The following is a 13,790-nucleotide window of genomic DNA, read 5'->3' as shown; positions in this document are numbered from 1 at the left end:
CGCCGGCACCGGCTGGGGAGGAACCGTGGGGAGAGCCGGGGCGGGGGGGGGGGCTCCTCATGGCCCCATCACCGCGGCGTTCCCATCCTCCGGCCAGAGCCGGGAATCAAGGCCACCCATAGGAGGAAGCGAGGGCGCTGCAGCTTCCCTCCCTCCACATCGAGGCAAAGAGGAGGAAGAGGAAAAAGGGATGGGGGGGGGGGGGGAGGAGAATAATAAAAATAAGGAAAATCCAACAGAAATCCATGAAAGACCCCATGGAAATTCCCGCATTCCCGCAGCTGGGAAGCTCCAGAAGGAGGGAGCCGGCGGGAGCTCGGGTCGCTGCGGGCACCTATGATACAAAGTGAGGAAGAGTCTGGATTCCCATCCCAAGTCCGATCCGCAGCCGACGGAGCTCCCGGGAGCAGCGGCAGTGGAAGCAGCTCAAAGTGTGGTGAGGGGCACGGTGGGGCCTGGTGGTGGTGGTGGGGGCGCCGGGGGGGGGCGTGGATGGAGAGTGGGGGTCCCGGCTCGGCCTCAGTTGCTACAACACTGGCTCCTGTGCTGCTGGCTCTGCTCGTGCAGGTCCACGCCGCGGCCCCGGCCGCCGGCCCCGCTCGTGCTCTGGGGATCGCTCTTTGGCAGCTTCTTGGCTGGAAGGGGAAGGAGGAAGAGGAGGTGATGGCGCCTGGGAGGGGGTCCGGAGGCCACGGGGATGGGCTCCCATTGAGTGGCAAAGAGGGGGGGACACGCAGGGGATGCAGGGGTGGGCCCCGATGCATCAGAACCATGGAATGGGTTGGAAAACATCAAATGGGTTGGGTTGGAAATCATCAATGGGTTGGAAGTCATGGAATGGGTTGGAAGTCATGGAATGAGCTGAGCTGGAAATCATGGAATGGTTTGGGTCGGAAAACACAAAATGGCGTGGGTTGGAAATCATGGAATGGGTTCGGTTGGAAATCAGGGCATGCGTTGGGCTGGAAATCACGGAATGGGTTGGGTTGGAAGTCATGGAATGGGTTGGAAGTCATGGAATAGGCTGAGTTGGAAATCATGGAATTCGTTGGGTTGGAAGTGACCTTAAAGCTCATTCAGTTCCAACCCCTGCCATGGGCAGGGACACCTTCCACTAGAGCAGCTTGCTCCAAGCCCCTGTGCCCAACCCGGCCTTGAAGAGTGATGGGGAATCCAAACCTTCCCCATTCAACCCATTCCATGTCCCACCACCCTCACAGGGCAAAACTTCCTCCTCAGATCCCACCTCCATCTCCCCTCTGGCAGGTTAAAGCCATTCCCTTTGTCCTGCCCCTCCATCCTTCATCCAAAGACCCTCTCCTGGTTTCCTGCCCAGCTCAGCCTGTCTCTACAGCATCATCCCCACCTTCCCATCCCAACATCCCTGCATCCCTGCGGCTCCCCTCCGCTCACCGATGGCCAGGAAGAGGTCATTGACGTTCATCGCCGTCTTGGCCGACGTCTCCATGAACAAGAGGCTGTTGTCATCTGCGTACGCCTGAGCCTCCTGAAACGCACCCATGGGAGGCGTGAGGCTCCAGCAGCACCCAGTGGGGACGGGGCTGGGGACGGGTGGTGGCACCCAGCACCCCCTCACCTCGTACTCCACCATGCGCTTGCTGGCCAGGTCGGCTTTGTTGCCGGCCAGGGCGATGACGATGCTGGGGCTCGCCTGGCGCTGCAGCTCCTTCACCCATGTCTTGGCCCGCGCAAACGTTTCCTAGGAGCAGAGAGGGGACCCAGGGCTCATCCCGGGGGGAGGGACCCCCATTGAGGAAACAGCCCCCAGCACCCCCCCCCCAAAGCTCCCTGATGGGGGCCCTACCTGGTTGGTGATATCATAGACCACGATGGCGGCCTGGGCCCCCCGGTAGTACATGGGGGCCAGGCTGTGGTACCGCTCCTGCCCGGCTGTATCCCAGATCTCGAACTTGACCGTTGTGTCATCCAGGCAGACGGATTGTGTGAGGAATGCCGCTGTCCGGATGGGTAACGACGTCAGTGCCGTTATCCCAGGGCATCCCAAACCCCACCACGGCTCCCCCTGCATCACACTAGCAGAGCATCCCCTGCATCCCAAACCCAACCACAGCATCCCCTGCATCCCAAACCCAACCAGAGCATCCCCTGCATCCCAAACCCAACCACAGCTCCCCTGCATCCCAAACCCAACCAGAGCATCCCCTGCATCCCAAACCCAACCAGAGCATCCCCTGCATCCCAAACCCAACCAGAGCATCCCCTGCATCCCAAACCCAACCACAGCTCCCCTGCATCCCAAACCCAACCAGAGCATCCCCTGCATCCCAAACCCAACCAGAGCATCCCCTGCATCCTAAGCCCAACCAGAGCATCCCCAGCATCCCAACCTCAACCAGAGCTCCCCCTGCATCCCAAATCCAACCAGAGCATCCCCTGTATCCCAAATCCAACCAGAGCATCCCAAATCCAACCAGAGCATCCCCAGCACCCCAAACCCAACCAGAGCATCCCCTGCATCCTAAATCCAACCAGAGCATCCCCAGCACCCCAAACCCCACCAGAGCTGGGCGCAGGGGCTCAGGCTCCTAGGGAATGGGAGCCGGGACCAGGATCCCGACTCACCTCCAATGGTGCTCTCCTGGTACTCGTGGAACTGGCCCTTGACGAAGCGCAGCACCAGGCTGGATTTGCCCACGGCCGACTCCCCCAGCAGCACCAGTTTGAACTGACAGATCTTCCCGGCTTGGGACTGCCCGTTCGGCCTGGCGGCGCCTCGGCTGCTCATGGCCCCCGCTTCGCTGGGAATGCCGCGGGGTGTCCGTGCGGGAAGGGTCCGCTCGCTCCTCCTGCAAGGAGGGAAGAGCCGTCGGGACCTGGGATCTCTCCCCCCCCCCCCGCCCCGGCTCCTCCATTTCCAAAGGGGTCGAGCGGAGCGGATCCAGGAAGCCGGGATCCTCGCAGCGAGGAGGCTGGGAGTGAGTCAGCAGCGCTGCGGCGCTGCCGGGCACGGCGCTGGAGACCGGGAGCCAGGAGGAAAGGGATGGGAACAGCTCCCGGCTCTGCCCCGGCATTCCTCAGCGCTGGAATGGGGGGGGGGGCCGTTCCCCCCGTTTGTGCTCGGGCACTGTGAATGCTGCGGCTTCCCAAGGGAAGGAGGAGGAAGCAGATGGGGGGGGGTGTCCATTGGGAATGATTTCGCTCATAACATTCCAGTGGGAGCAGAGGTTTGGGAGCGCTCGATAAGGCCAGACCCAAGCGGGAAGTTGGAGGATGCCGGTTCCCCTTCCCCATCCGCCTCAAGGGGCTGCTCTAACCCGGCAGGAAACCCTCCCTGACCCCGGCACGCACAGCATGGAGCATCCCTGGATCCACCGGGAGCAGCGGGATCCCCCTCAGGCACAGCACAGGGAATGCCACTGCCCTGCTCCGGCAGGAATCCTGCCCGTCTGATCCATAAAGCATCGGGAATACACACGGATGAGGTTCGGGATCACCCCGGGCCAAGTGTTCCTCAGGGGCTGAGGGTTTCCCAGTGTTTTAAGGGCTCGGAGCAGATCCGGGATACAGGGAACAGCACCGGGAGCATCCCGGCTCCATCGCCCTCACAGCACATGGAGGGATCCAACCGGCAGCGCACCAGGAGCGGCTGCCCCGTCCCGGTGCCCATGGAGGGGCCAGCTCCGGAATCCGCTCTGGGAATGGATCCACCTCTCCAAGGCTGATCCCACTTCCTTCAGGGAAGGGGCTGGATCCTTCCTTTCCCTCCCAGGATGATTCTGGGAGCAGCCCCATCCACATCATCCCACCTCCACCGCTCGCTCCATGCGGGTTTCCAACACCAGATCCCATCCTCCCGGAATGGATCCCAGGCTATTCCTAAGGGACGAGCTGCCAGGCCTGGGATGGGAATGGTCGCTGGCCACTGGCACAGCCCCACAGCGCCTTTTCCAGCCCTCTGGAACCACACGGATCCAGACCCTCCCATCCACCCTTCGATGCATCCCACCGGGATTAAGGAAACTCCAACCGGGGCACCTCAGCCCCCGGGATCAGCAGCATTCCCGGGACGGCCCGCATGGATCATCCCATCCCAACGGGATCCCGGCGGCACCGGGTCACGGCGTCACCGCGTCCCCCCCCCCCCGCCCCGGCCAAGCGGCTTCCCCGTTGCCGCTATCACCGCTCCTATGCCCGGTACCGGGGGCGGCGGGGGCCGGAGCAAACCAGAGCCACGAAGCCCTCACCGTGGGGTTCAATGAAGGGACCCGGTTCCGGACCTCCCCCCCCGGTACCCCGGAATGGATCCTCCCGCTGCGGGGTGGGGGGGTGCGAACAGGTCCCGGTGCCGCGGCCCCCCCCAGCCCGGGACACGGAGCTCCCGTACCCCCCCCCCCCGGTCCCGGTGCCCCCCCCCCCGGTACCTCAGCGCCCGGCCCGGCCCTCCCGTCGCGGCCCCGGAGCGCACAAACAGCGGCTCCGCCAACCCCTCCTGCCGCGGGCGGGATGAAGGCGCGGTTCAGCCAATCAGATGCTCGCAGCGGGGTGGAGGACACGCCCCTACCGCTCGGCAGCACCAATGGGAAGGAAGGGGCAGCGCGTCATCGCCCCGCCCCGCGTAAGGAGACCAATGGGAGAGAAGGGGAGCGCGTCAGAGCGCCGCTCCGCGGAGGGCAGCCGATGGGAGAGGGAGACAGGGCGGATGGGCAGCGCGATGGCCAATGGGAGCGAGGAGAGCGGTTGGCCAATGGAAGGGAGGGATGGCGGTGAAGGAGGGCGAGCACGGGGTGAACGGCGGGGCGCGGAGCCAATGGGAAGAGGCGGCACCGCGCAGGTGGGCGGCACCAACAACAAATAAGGTGACCTCGGGGGCGGAGCGCCGCCACCGCACGGGCCAATGGGGACGCGGGAAGCCAGAGCAGGAGCGGAGCGCAGCCAACGCGAGGCCGGCGGCGCGATGACGATGCGGTGCTCGCAGCCAATCACAAGAGCGCTTCCCATGATTGACAGAAGAGGGCGAGCCGCGCCCTCTCCGGCCCCACCCACCCCACTCCAGCCAATAGGAGCGCGGCAGAAGGCGAGCGGGAGTGGCCAATTGAGGGGTGTGGATGGGGCGTGACCCTACCGCGGTGGGCGGGGCCGGGCGCTGCCACGCACCGCCCCATGGGGGGGGTTTCGGGCCCATGTAGGGGCGCGGGGGCACCCACAGCGCTATGGGGAGGGGGGGCACAGCCCATGATGGGGATGGGGGCGCTGACAGAGGGGTCCGGGGGGGTCCTATGGGTGCCCCCCCCCCACTGCACACAGAGCCTGACGTTAGCTACAAAACTGCAAAGTTACAAAAGTCACAAAGAAAAAGGGGGGAGGAGTGGGGGGGGACGACCCCAAACAGGGCCATGGGGGTGTGTGGAGGGGGGGACACAAACGCAACCCCCAGCCCCGGGGTGAGGAGGAGGAGGACGGGGATGAAGATGCCCCCCCCATACCCAATACTGGTTGCAGCTCCCCCCCCATTTTGTAAGTGCCACAAGTCCAGGTTGGGGGGGGCTCCCTTCACATGAAGACCCCCAGAGGGGGGAAGGGGCTCTGGCTGCATCCCAGCAATGCTCCATGGATGGCTCCTATGGCGAGGGGCAGCCCCGTACCACCCCCCCCCCCCCAATTCACCCCATGGTCCCACCCGGCGCGCACCACTCAGAGGCGCAGGTGGGGGACGGTGCGGGTGACATCGCGGAAGAAGGGGTGTCCCAGCGCCGCCTTGGCCGAGATGCGCTTGTTGGGGTCGTAGTGCAGCATTTGCTGGGGGGGGGACAGAGAAAGGGGGGGATTTAGGGGGGGGGTCCCTGTTGTATCCCCCCCCTTCAATGGGGACCCCCCGTACTCACCGCTAAGAGCTTGCGCCCCTCCTCCTCGAGGGGTGGCACCACCTTGGTGAAGTCCTGGCGGGCCCACTTGGGGAAGGTGGGTTTGTAGTCGGGCATGGCCGTGACCCCCGGCCACGCGGCCTCGTCCGGCGTGCCCAGCGTGCGGAAGATGCGGAAGAGCTGGTCGATCTCCGAGTCCCCCGGGAAGAGCGCGCGGCGGGTGATCTGCGCCCAGCGGCACCCAATGGGATCAACCCCGTCCCGCGGGATCCAATGGGATCAGCCCCACCCAACCCCATCCCGTGGGATCCAATGGGATCAGACCACTCCAACCCCATGGGGTCCAATGGGATCAGCCCCACCCAACCCCATCCCGTGGGATCCAATGGGATCAGACCACTCCAACCCCATGGGATCCAATGGGATCAGCCCCCCCCAACCCTGTCCCGTGGGATCCAATGGGATCAGCCCCCCCCAACCCCATCCCGTGGGATCCAATGGGATCAGCCCCCGCAACCCCGTCCTGTGGGATCCTATGGGATCAGCCCCCCCAACCCCGTCCTGTGGGATCCTATGGGATCACCCGTGTGAGTGCTCACACCGGCGCCTCGTGACACCCCCCCCCCCACCCCGTGCTGGGATCGTGGTGCAGGCAGCTGGGGGTCAATGGGGGATGCGGTTGGGACGCGTGATGGGCACCCCCCGGGAGCAGCTCACATGACAGCCATGAAGTGCCTTTGATCCCAGCTCCATTCAGGGACGGGATGGGATGGGATGGGTAGAACTCACCCCATAGATCCCAGGGGCACCCCTTGGACCCCAATGTCACCCACAAAGCCCCTTTGATCCCAGCTCCATCAGGGAGGCACTGGCGTCAACGGGATGGGAAGAAACCAACCCATAGACGCACCCCTTGGACCCCACTGTCACCCACAAAGCCCCTTTGATCCCAGACCCATCAAGGAGCCACTGGTGTAAATGGGATGGGATGGAAAAGACAGAACCCACCCCATGGATGCTGGGGGCACCCCTGGGACCCCAACATCACCCCCAAAGCCCCTCTGATCCCAGCCCCACACCGTGCGGTTCCACTGCAATGGGATGGGCAGAACCCACCCCATGGATGCTGGGGGCACCCAGCGGTGGGGGGCGTGGGGGGGTCCCATCCATCACCCACCATCTCGGCGAAGATGCAGCCCAGGCTCCAGATGTCCACCGCTGTGGAGTAGTACTTGCACCCCAGGAGGATCTCGGGCGCGCGGTACCAGAGGGTCACAACCTGCCGCAAGGGGACACATGATGGGCACCGGGTCCCCGCTGGCACCCCCAGGGCGACCCCCCCAGCGCCTACCTCATGGGTGTAGGTGCGCACGGGCACCCCGAAGGCGCGGGCCAGGCCGAAGTCGGCCAATTTGATGGCACCGTCGGTGTTGATGAGCAGGTTCTGGGGCTTGAGGTCGCGGTGCAGCACGCGGTGAGCGTGGCAGAAGGCCAGGCCCTGCAGCAGCTGGAACAGGTAACTCTATGGGGACGATGGGGGGGTCAATAGGGAGGTGGGGTGACCCCCCCTCGCCCCACATCGTGGTGACCCCCACACACACACACCTTGATGAGGGGCAGCGCGATGCCGCTGAGGGATGAGGAGTCCATGAACTTCTTGAGGTCCTGGTGCAGGAACTCGAAGACCAGGTAGAGCTTGTTCTCCGTGTGGATCACGTCCAGCAGCCTGGAGGCGGGGAATGGAGCAGGCGTGGGGTGCCCCATGGCCATGGGGGGGGCTCACACCCATAGATGTCCCCTCCATAGCCCCATGGGTGTCCCCCCAGCCCCATAGAGATCCCCTCCTTAGCCCTGCGGGTGTTCCCCCCCTGCCCCATGGTTGTCCTCCCACCCTCATGGGTGTCTCCCCCCTATCCCCATGGATGTCCCCCCATCACCATGGATGTCCCAACCCCCCATAGATGTCCTCTTCTCAGCCCCATGGACGCCCTCCCAGACCCATGCTCATCCCCCCCCATCTCCCCGCACCCCCGTGCCCTCCTCACAGCTTCCAACTGCACCCAAGCCAACCCCCATCACCCCCCCATCCCTTATGGGGTGCCCCCCATGGCTCACTTGACGATGTTGGGGTGATTGAGCTCCTTCAACAGTGAGATCTCCCGAATCGCGGTGCTGGGGACCCCCTCGGTCTCCCTGGGACGGGGAGGGGGGGGGCACAAAGCGGCTGAACCCCATCCCCATAGACCCCCCTGGACCCCCCCATCCCCATAGACCCCCCTGGACCCCCCATCCCCATAGACCCCTCATCCCCACAGACCCCCCTGAACCCCCCATCCCCACAGACCCCCTCATCCCCAGAGACCCCCCCATCCCCATAGACCCCCCATCCTCATAGATCCCCTGTCCCCATAGCCACCCCCATCCCCATAGACCCCTTATCCCCACAGACCCCCCTGAACCCCCCATCCCATAGACCCCCCATCCCCATAGCCACCCCCATCCCCACAGCCCCCCATCCCCATAGACCCCCCTCATCCCCATAAACCCCCCCATTCCCATAGACCCCCCATCCCCATAGCCACCCCATCCCCATAGACCCCCCTCATCCCCATAAACCCCCCCATTCCCATAGACCCCCCCACCCCATAGACCCCCATCCCCGTAGACCCCCCCTGTCCCCACAGCCCCCCCATCCCCATAGACCCCCCTCATCCCCCATAGACCCCCCCACCCCACAGACCCCCACTCACGTGTCCAACCGGATCTTCTTGAGCGCCACCACCTCCCCCGTCACCTTGTTCCGGGCCTTGTACACGACCCCGTACGTGCCCTCCCCGATCTTCTCCACCTTCTGGAAGTTCTCCATGGGGGGGGCACCTCTGGGGCCCTATGGGGTCCCTATGGGGTCCTATGGGGGCCCTATGGGGCCTACGGGGTCCTCAGACGGGGGGGGGTCCCTATGGAACGATCGCAGCCGCCGCTTCCCCCCCCCCCGGCCACGGAACAATGTTTCGGCGGGTCCCGCTCCCGGCCCCGCCCCGCGCGCACGCTTCCCGCCTTCCGCCGGCCGCGCTCCCATTGGCCCGGCTCTCCGTGACGTCAGGGAGGCGCGGGAGAATTGTTAAAGGGGCAATTGAGGTCCCATAGAGGAGCCTTGGTCCTGCGATGGGAACGGGACCCACCAATGGGGGGGGGGGTGTAACGGGTACCGGATGGGGGGTCCGGCATCGCTATGGGGGAAAAAGGGGGGTTGAGGGCTTTAAGGGTCCCACATAAAGGGGGGGAGCACCGGGATCTGAGCCCCCCCAAAGCGGGAATAATGGGGACTGTGGGTGCTGGGGGGTCCCCACTGTGTGTCCAAGCCAGACCCATGGGCATGGGGCCACCATGAGGGTGCTGGGGATGGGGGGGGAGCACCCCCTATCCTCACCCCATTAGCAGGGGGTGCCTCTGTGTCCCTAAAGCACCCCACGGCCCCCCGAACCCCCCCCGGGCACAGCCGGAGCGTGTGACCGGGGCTGACCACGCGTGCTCGCACGTGTCCCCCACGTAACACAAGGTGGGGGGAGCTCCCTGGGGTGCCCCCCCCCTTTTTGGGGTGGGATTTATGCAAACGAGAGCCCCTTCATAACCCCCGGCCCCGCTGCTGAGCCCCGGCGGTGCCCAACGAGGGGGGACGCTAGGACCATGCGGGTGCTCGGGGCGGCCGCGGTGCTGGGGACCCTCCTGGTCCTGGCTGTGGCTCAGAGGAGTAAGTGGGGTTCAATGGGGGGGGTCATTGATGGGGGGGGGGTAACAGGACGGAGGGGTGCACCCCCAGCCTGGCAATGCAGCCATCAGGATGGTCCTGGCCGGGGGATGGAGCTCACAGCATCCAAGCACCCCGGGGTTGGGAGTGGGAGCAGGATTAGACCCCGCTGATCCTTTTGGGGGCCATGGGGGGGGGGGGGCATTGTGGGGTCCCCGATCCTCTGCAGGACGTGGGGGACCCTACAGTGCTTTGGGAAGAGGGTTTGGGGGTCCCCATCGCTATTGGGGGGGGGGCACCTCCGTGCTCGCTGTCCCCGTCCATCAATGACTGTGGGGCACGGGGGGGCTCAGCTCCCCCCAGCCCGCGGCGCCGGCTCAGCTGAGAGTCACATGAAGAGGCTTTGGGCAGCGCTCGGTGCCATGTGATGGGCTTTGCCCCACTCGTGGCCCATCACGAGGTGCAAGGGGGGGGTCCCTGTGGGCAGGAATGGGGGGGTCCCAATGGTGGATGGGGGGGGGGGCACAAACGGGGCTGTCCTCACCCTTGTCCCCGCAGGAGCCGGTGGCCGGAGCCGGCCCTGGAGCGGGCGCCCGGCGCCGTTCCGGAGCTGGGACTCGCTGCGGTACCGGCCCTGGCAGGAGGGAGCCCCGCGGCAGCCGGGCTGCTGGAGAGGTGGGTACCGGGGTACCGGGGTACCGGGGACGGCGACGGAGCCGGGCTGGGCCCGGTGCTGAGCCTGAGCCCCGCTCCCTGTGCCGGTCCCTGGCAGGCGGCGACGTCGCCTTCGACATCAGCAACGATGCTCCCACCATGGCGGGCGCTGAGGCCACCTTCTCCATCGCCCTGCGCCTGCCCAGCACCCAGGGAGCTGCGGCCCGACGGCAGCGTGGTCTGGAGCCAGAACTGCACCGTCAACGGTCGGCACCCAGCAGAGGCCACAGGGCACCCCCAGACACCCCAAAACACCCCTGAAACACCCCAAAAACACCCCCAAACACCCCAAAACCCTCCCAAAACACCCCCAAAACACCACAAACCCTCCTCAAAACCCTCCCAAAACACCCCCAAAACCCTCCCCAAACCCTCCAAAAACACCCCAAAACACCCCCAAAACCCTCCCCAAACCCTCCCAAAACACCCCGAAGCAGCCCCAAAACACCCCAAAACCATCCCCAAACCCTCCCAAAACACCCCTGAAAAACCCCCAAAACTCCCCCAAACCCTCCTAAACCTTTCCAACCCCCTCCCATCTCCCCTAAACCCACCAAAACCCTCCCAAACCACCCCAAAACCTTCCACCCCCCCCATAACCCTCCCCTCTGCTCCCGCAGGCACCCGCGTGGCCCGCGGGGACCCGGTGTTCCCGGACCCCCCCGATGAAGCCAACGGCGTCTTCCCCGACGGGCGCCCGTTCCCCGCAGGCGGCAAGCGCGGGAGATTCGTCTACGTGTGGTGGACGTGGGGTGAGACCCCCAACCACCGCCCCCCAGCACCCATTGAGGGGGACCTGAGGCTCAATCCTGACCCCCCCCATCCCATCGCATCCCATCCCATCCCATAGGGCGCTACTGGCAGGTTGTGGATGGAGCCACGTCCCAGCTGACGGTGGGCACGGCCGGGGTGCCCCTGGGCTCCTACACCATGGAGGTCGTTGTCTACCACTACCGTGGCCGCCAGAAGTTCATCCCCATCGGCCGTGCCAGCTCCCAGTTCAGCATCACTGGTGGGTACTGGGAGGGGGACTGGGATGGGACCCCCAATGGGGATGGGGATAGGACCCCCAGTGGGGACGGGAATGGGACCCCCAATGAGGATGAGGATGGGACTCCCAGTGGGGACGGAGATGGGACCCCAGTGGGGATGGGGATGGGACCCCAATGGGGACAGGAATGGGACCCCAATGGGTGCGGGTGAGCTGATGGTGTCCCCACGTGTGTGTCCCCCCCCAGACCAGGTCCCATTCGCGGTGGACGTGGCGCAGGTCCCCGGTGCCGTGGATGGCGCCGGGCGCTACGTGCGGAACCGCGCCGTGGCCTTCACCGTGCGGCTGCACGACCCCAGCCGCTTCCTGCGCGACGCCGACGTCTCCTACTCCTGGGACTTCGGGGACGGGAGCGGGACCCTCATCTCCCGCAGCGCCACCGTCACCCACACGTACCTGGAGGCCGGCTCCTTCGCCGCCCGCATGGTGCTGCAGGCTGCCATCCCCCTGAGCCCCTGCGGCACCTCCGCGGCGCCCGTCGTGGGCCCCACCACCGGCGCATCACCGACAGCCCCGCTCCCCACCACGCCGGGAGTGCCCAGCACTGGTAAGGGGGCACCAGCCCCCATCCCATCGCCACGGGTACCAGGGGGGTTCTCCCCATCGTCACTCTCTGCCCATAGCACCAGCAGCATCCGGCTCACCCACGGGGGGATCGGCAGCCGTCACCGTGCCCTCGGACACCGCTGTTACCGTGCCTTTGGATCCAACCATCACTGGTGTCTTGGACCCTGTTGTCACTGATGCCGCGGATGCTGCTGCCACTGATGCCTTGGACCCCGTCATCACTGATGCCTTGGACCCCGCTGTCACCGATGCCTTGGATGCTGCTGTCACTGAGCCCGTCCTCGTGGCACTCAGCACCCCAGCAGCTGCTGCCGCGGGTACCGGTCCCGCTGCCACTGTGGTCCCCGTGCTCCCCACCTCGGTGGCCCCGCTGGGGATGCTCTGGGCACTGCAGCTGCTGTAGACACAGAGGGAATGGTGGCTACAGGTGGGTATTGGGGGGTCCTGGCGGGGTCCCAGCTCCTTCTGCCTCTTCCTTACCATTGGCTTCTCCTGCAGACGCAGCCATGGCTGTATCCGTGGCTGTAGCCACAGTTGGAGCCACGGATGGAGCCACGGATGGAGCCACGGATGGAGCCACGGATGGGGCCACAGCCATGTCCATGGCTGAGGCCACGGATGCAGCCACGGATGCAGCCGTGGTTGGAGCCACAGACGCAGCCACGGATACAGCCACAGATGCAGCCGTGGTTGGAGCCACAGACGCAGCCACGGATACAGCCACAGATGCAGCCGTGGTTGGAGCCACAGCTGGAGCCACGGGTGCAGCCACGGCAGAGCCGCTGGTGCTGGTGAAGCGCCAGGCACCGGCCGCCGAAGCCACCGGCTGCATCCTGTACCGCTACGGCACCTTCTCCACGCAGCTCGACATCGTCCGTGAGTGCGGGACCGGGGGGGCCGGTGGGGAGGGGGGGATCCGCGCCCGCCCTGACCCCGCACCCATTGCAGAGGGCATCGAGAGCGTCTCCATCGTGCAGGTGGTGCCGGTGGCGGCAGAGGGCGGCGAGAGCAGCGTGGAGCTGACGGTGACGTGCGAGGGGAGGTGAGGGCCGGCGGGGACGCGACGGGACGGGGATGGGCACGGGGACGGGAGCGGGGACCCCGGCGGGGACAGGAACAGGGACGGGAGCGGGGACCCCGCGGGGATGGGAGCGGGGACGGGAATGGGGACGGGACGGGAGCGGGGGTCCGGCGCTGTTGGAACTGGGATGGGGATGGGAGCGGGGTCCCGGCGGGGACAGCAACGGAGATGGGAGAGGGTGCCCGGAGGGGATGGGAACGGGAATGGGAGCGGGGAACCAGACGGGGATGGGGATGGGAGCGGGGTCCCGGTGGGGACGGGAACGGGAATGGGAGCGGGAACCCGACGGGGATATAGGGATGGGAGCGGGGTCCTGGACGGGAACGGGATGGGAGCGGGGAACCCGACGGGGATAGGGATGGGAGCGGGGTCCTGGACGGGAACGGGGATGGGAGCGGGGAACCCGATGGGGATGGGAGCGGGGTCCCGGTGTGGACGGGGACGGAGCGGGGCCCGGCAGGGGCTGACCCCCGCCCGCAGCCGCCCCGAGCAGGTCTGCACCGTGGTGGCGGACGCCGAGTGCCGGGAGGCGGCGGCGGCTCAGACGTGCTCGGCCGTGGAGCCGGGCCCCGGGTGCCAGCTCCTCCTGCGCCAGGACTTCAACGGCTCCGGGCTCTTCTGCCTCAACGTGTCCCTGGCGGCCGGCGGCAGCCTCGCCGTGGCCAGCACCCGGCTCAGCGTCGGAGGTGGAGGTGGGATGGGAGGGGGGAAAACATCCATTGGGATTGGAAGGGGAGGCGGTGGGATGGGGGGGGGGGGCAGAATCTGGTGGGACTTGGGGGGGTA

The 13,790-nt window shown here is 66.3% G+C and overlaps 3 protein-coding genes across 4 annotated transcripts; 1 reads left to right on the top strand and 2 right to left on the bottom strand.

Annotated features, from left to right (window-relative positions):
* Positions 1 to 300: 300 nt before the first annotated feature.
* RAB5B (RAB5B, member RAS oncogene family) lies at positions 301 to 2,767 on the bottom strand. The gene is made up of 5 exons (XM_061444151.1): positions 2,605 to 2,767; positions 1,826 to 1,977; positions 1,598 to 1,720; positions 1,414 to 1,507; positions 301 to 635 (listed from the first exon to the last, which is right to left on the bottom strand). The coding sequence occupies exons 1-5, from the start codon at positions 2,765 to 2,767 to the stop codon at positions 520 to 522; spliced, it is 648 nt and encodes a 215-aa protein (XP_061300135.1). The 3' UTR covers positions 301 to 519.
* Positions 2,768 to 5,673: 2,906 nt separating this feature from the next.
* Positions 5,674 to 8,795, bottom strand: CDK2 (cyclin dependent kinase 2). 2 transcript variants are annotated; one of them, XM_061444149.1, is made up of 7 exons: positions 8,594 to 8,795; positions 7,959 to 8,036; positions 7,449 to 7,569; positions 7,196 to 7,365; positions 7,021 to 7,126; positions 5,865 to 6,068; positions 5,674 to 5,778 (listed from the first exon to the last, which is right to left on the bottom strand). In XM_061444149.1, exons 1-7 carry the CDS (start codon positions 8,707 to 8,709, stop codon positions 5,674 to 5,676), a joined length of 900 nt encoding a protein of 299 aa, XP_061300133.1. In that variant the 5' UTR covers positions 8,710 to 8,795. The 2 variants fall into 2 exon arrangements, with proteins under 2 accessions (XP_061300133.1, XP_061300134.1); XM_061444150.1 differs by having other exon boundaries at positions 7,021 to 7,122; positions 7,195 to 7,365; positions 8,594 to 8,794.
* Positions 8,796 to 9,495: 700 nt separating this feature from the next.
* PMEL (premelanosome protein) lies at positions 9,496 to 13,696 on the top strand (the record flags this gene model as incomplete). Its single annotated transcript, XM_061444162.1, is given in 12 exon segments — positions 9,496 to 9,594; positions 10,150 to 10,266; positions 10,364 to 10,458; positions 10,460 to 10,511; positions 10,926 to 11,057; positions 11,156 to 11,317; positions 11,544 to 12,015; positions 12,017 to 12,284; positions 12,351 to 12,354; positions 12,422 to 12,799; positions 12,872 to 12,965; positions 13,485 to 13,696. Coding segments are annotated over 12 exon segments (2,050 nt in total), but the record flags the coding sequence as incomplete, so codon positions are not given.
* Between the last annotated feature and the right edge of the window lie 94 nt (positions 13,697 to 13,790).

This window comes from Pezoporus flaviventris, unplaced genomic scaffold (genome assembly GCF_033815535.1).
Source record: "Pezoporus flaviventris isolate CSIRO_AGI_PZ_B2104156 unplaced genomic scaffold, CSIRO_AGI_Pfla_v1 ptg000717l, whole genome shotgun sequence".
NCBI lineage: Eukaryota > Metazoa > Chordata > Aves > Psittaciformes > Psittacidae > Pezoporus > Pezoporus flaviventris.
This window is presented reverse-complemented; position numbering and strand designations above follow the sequence as displayed.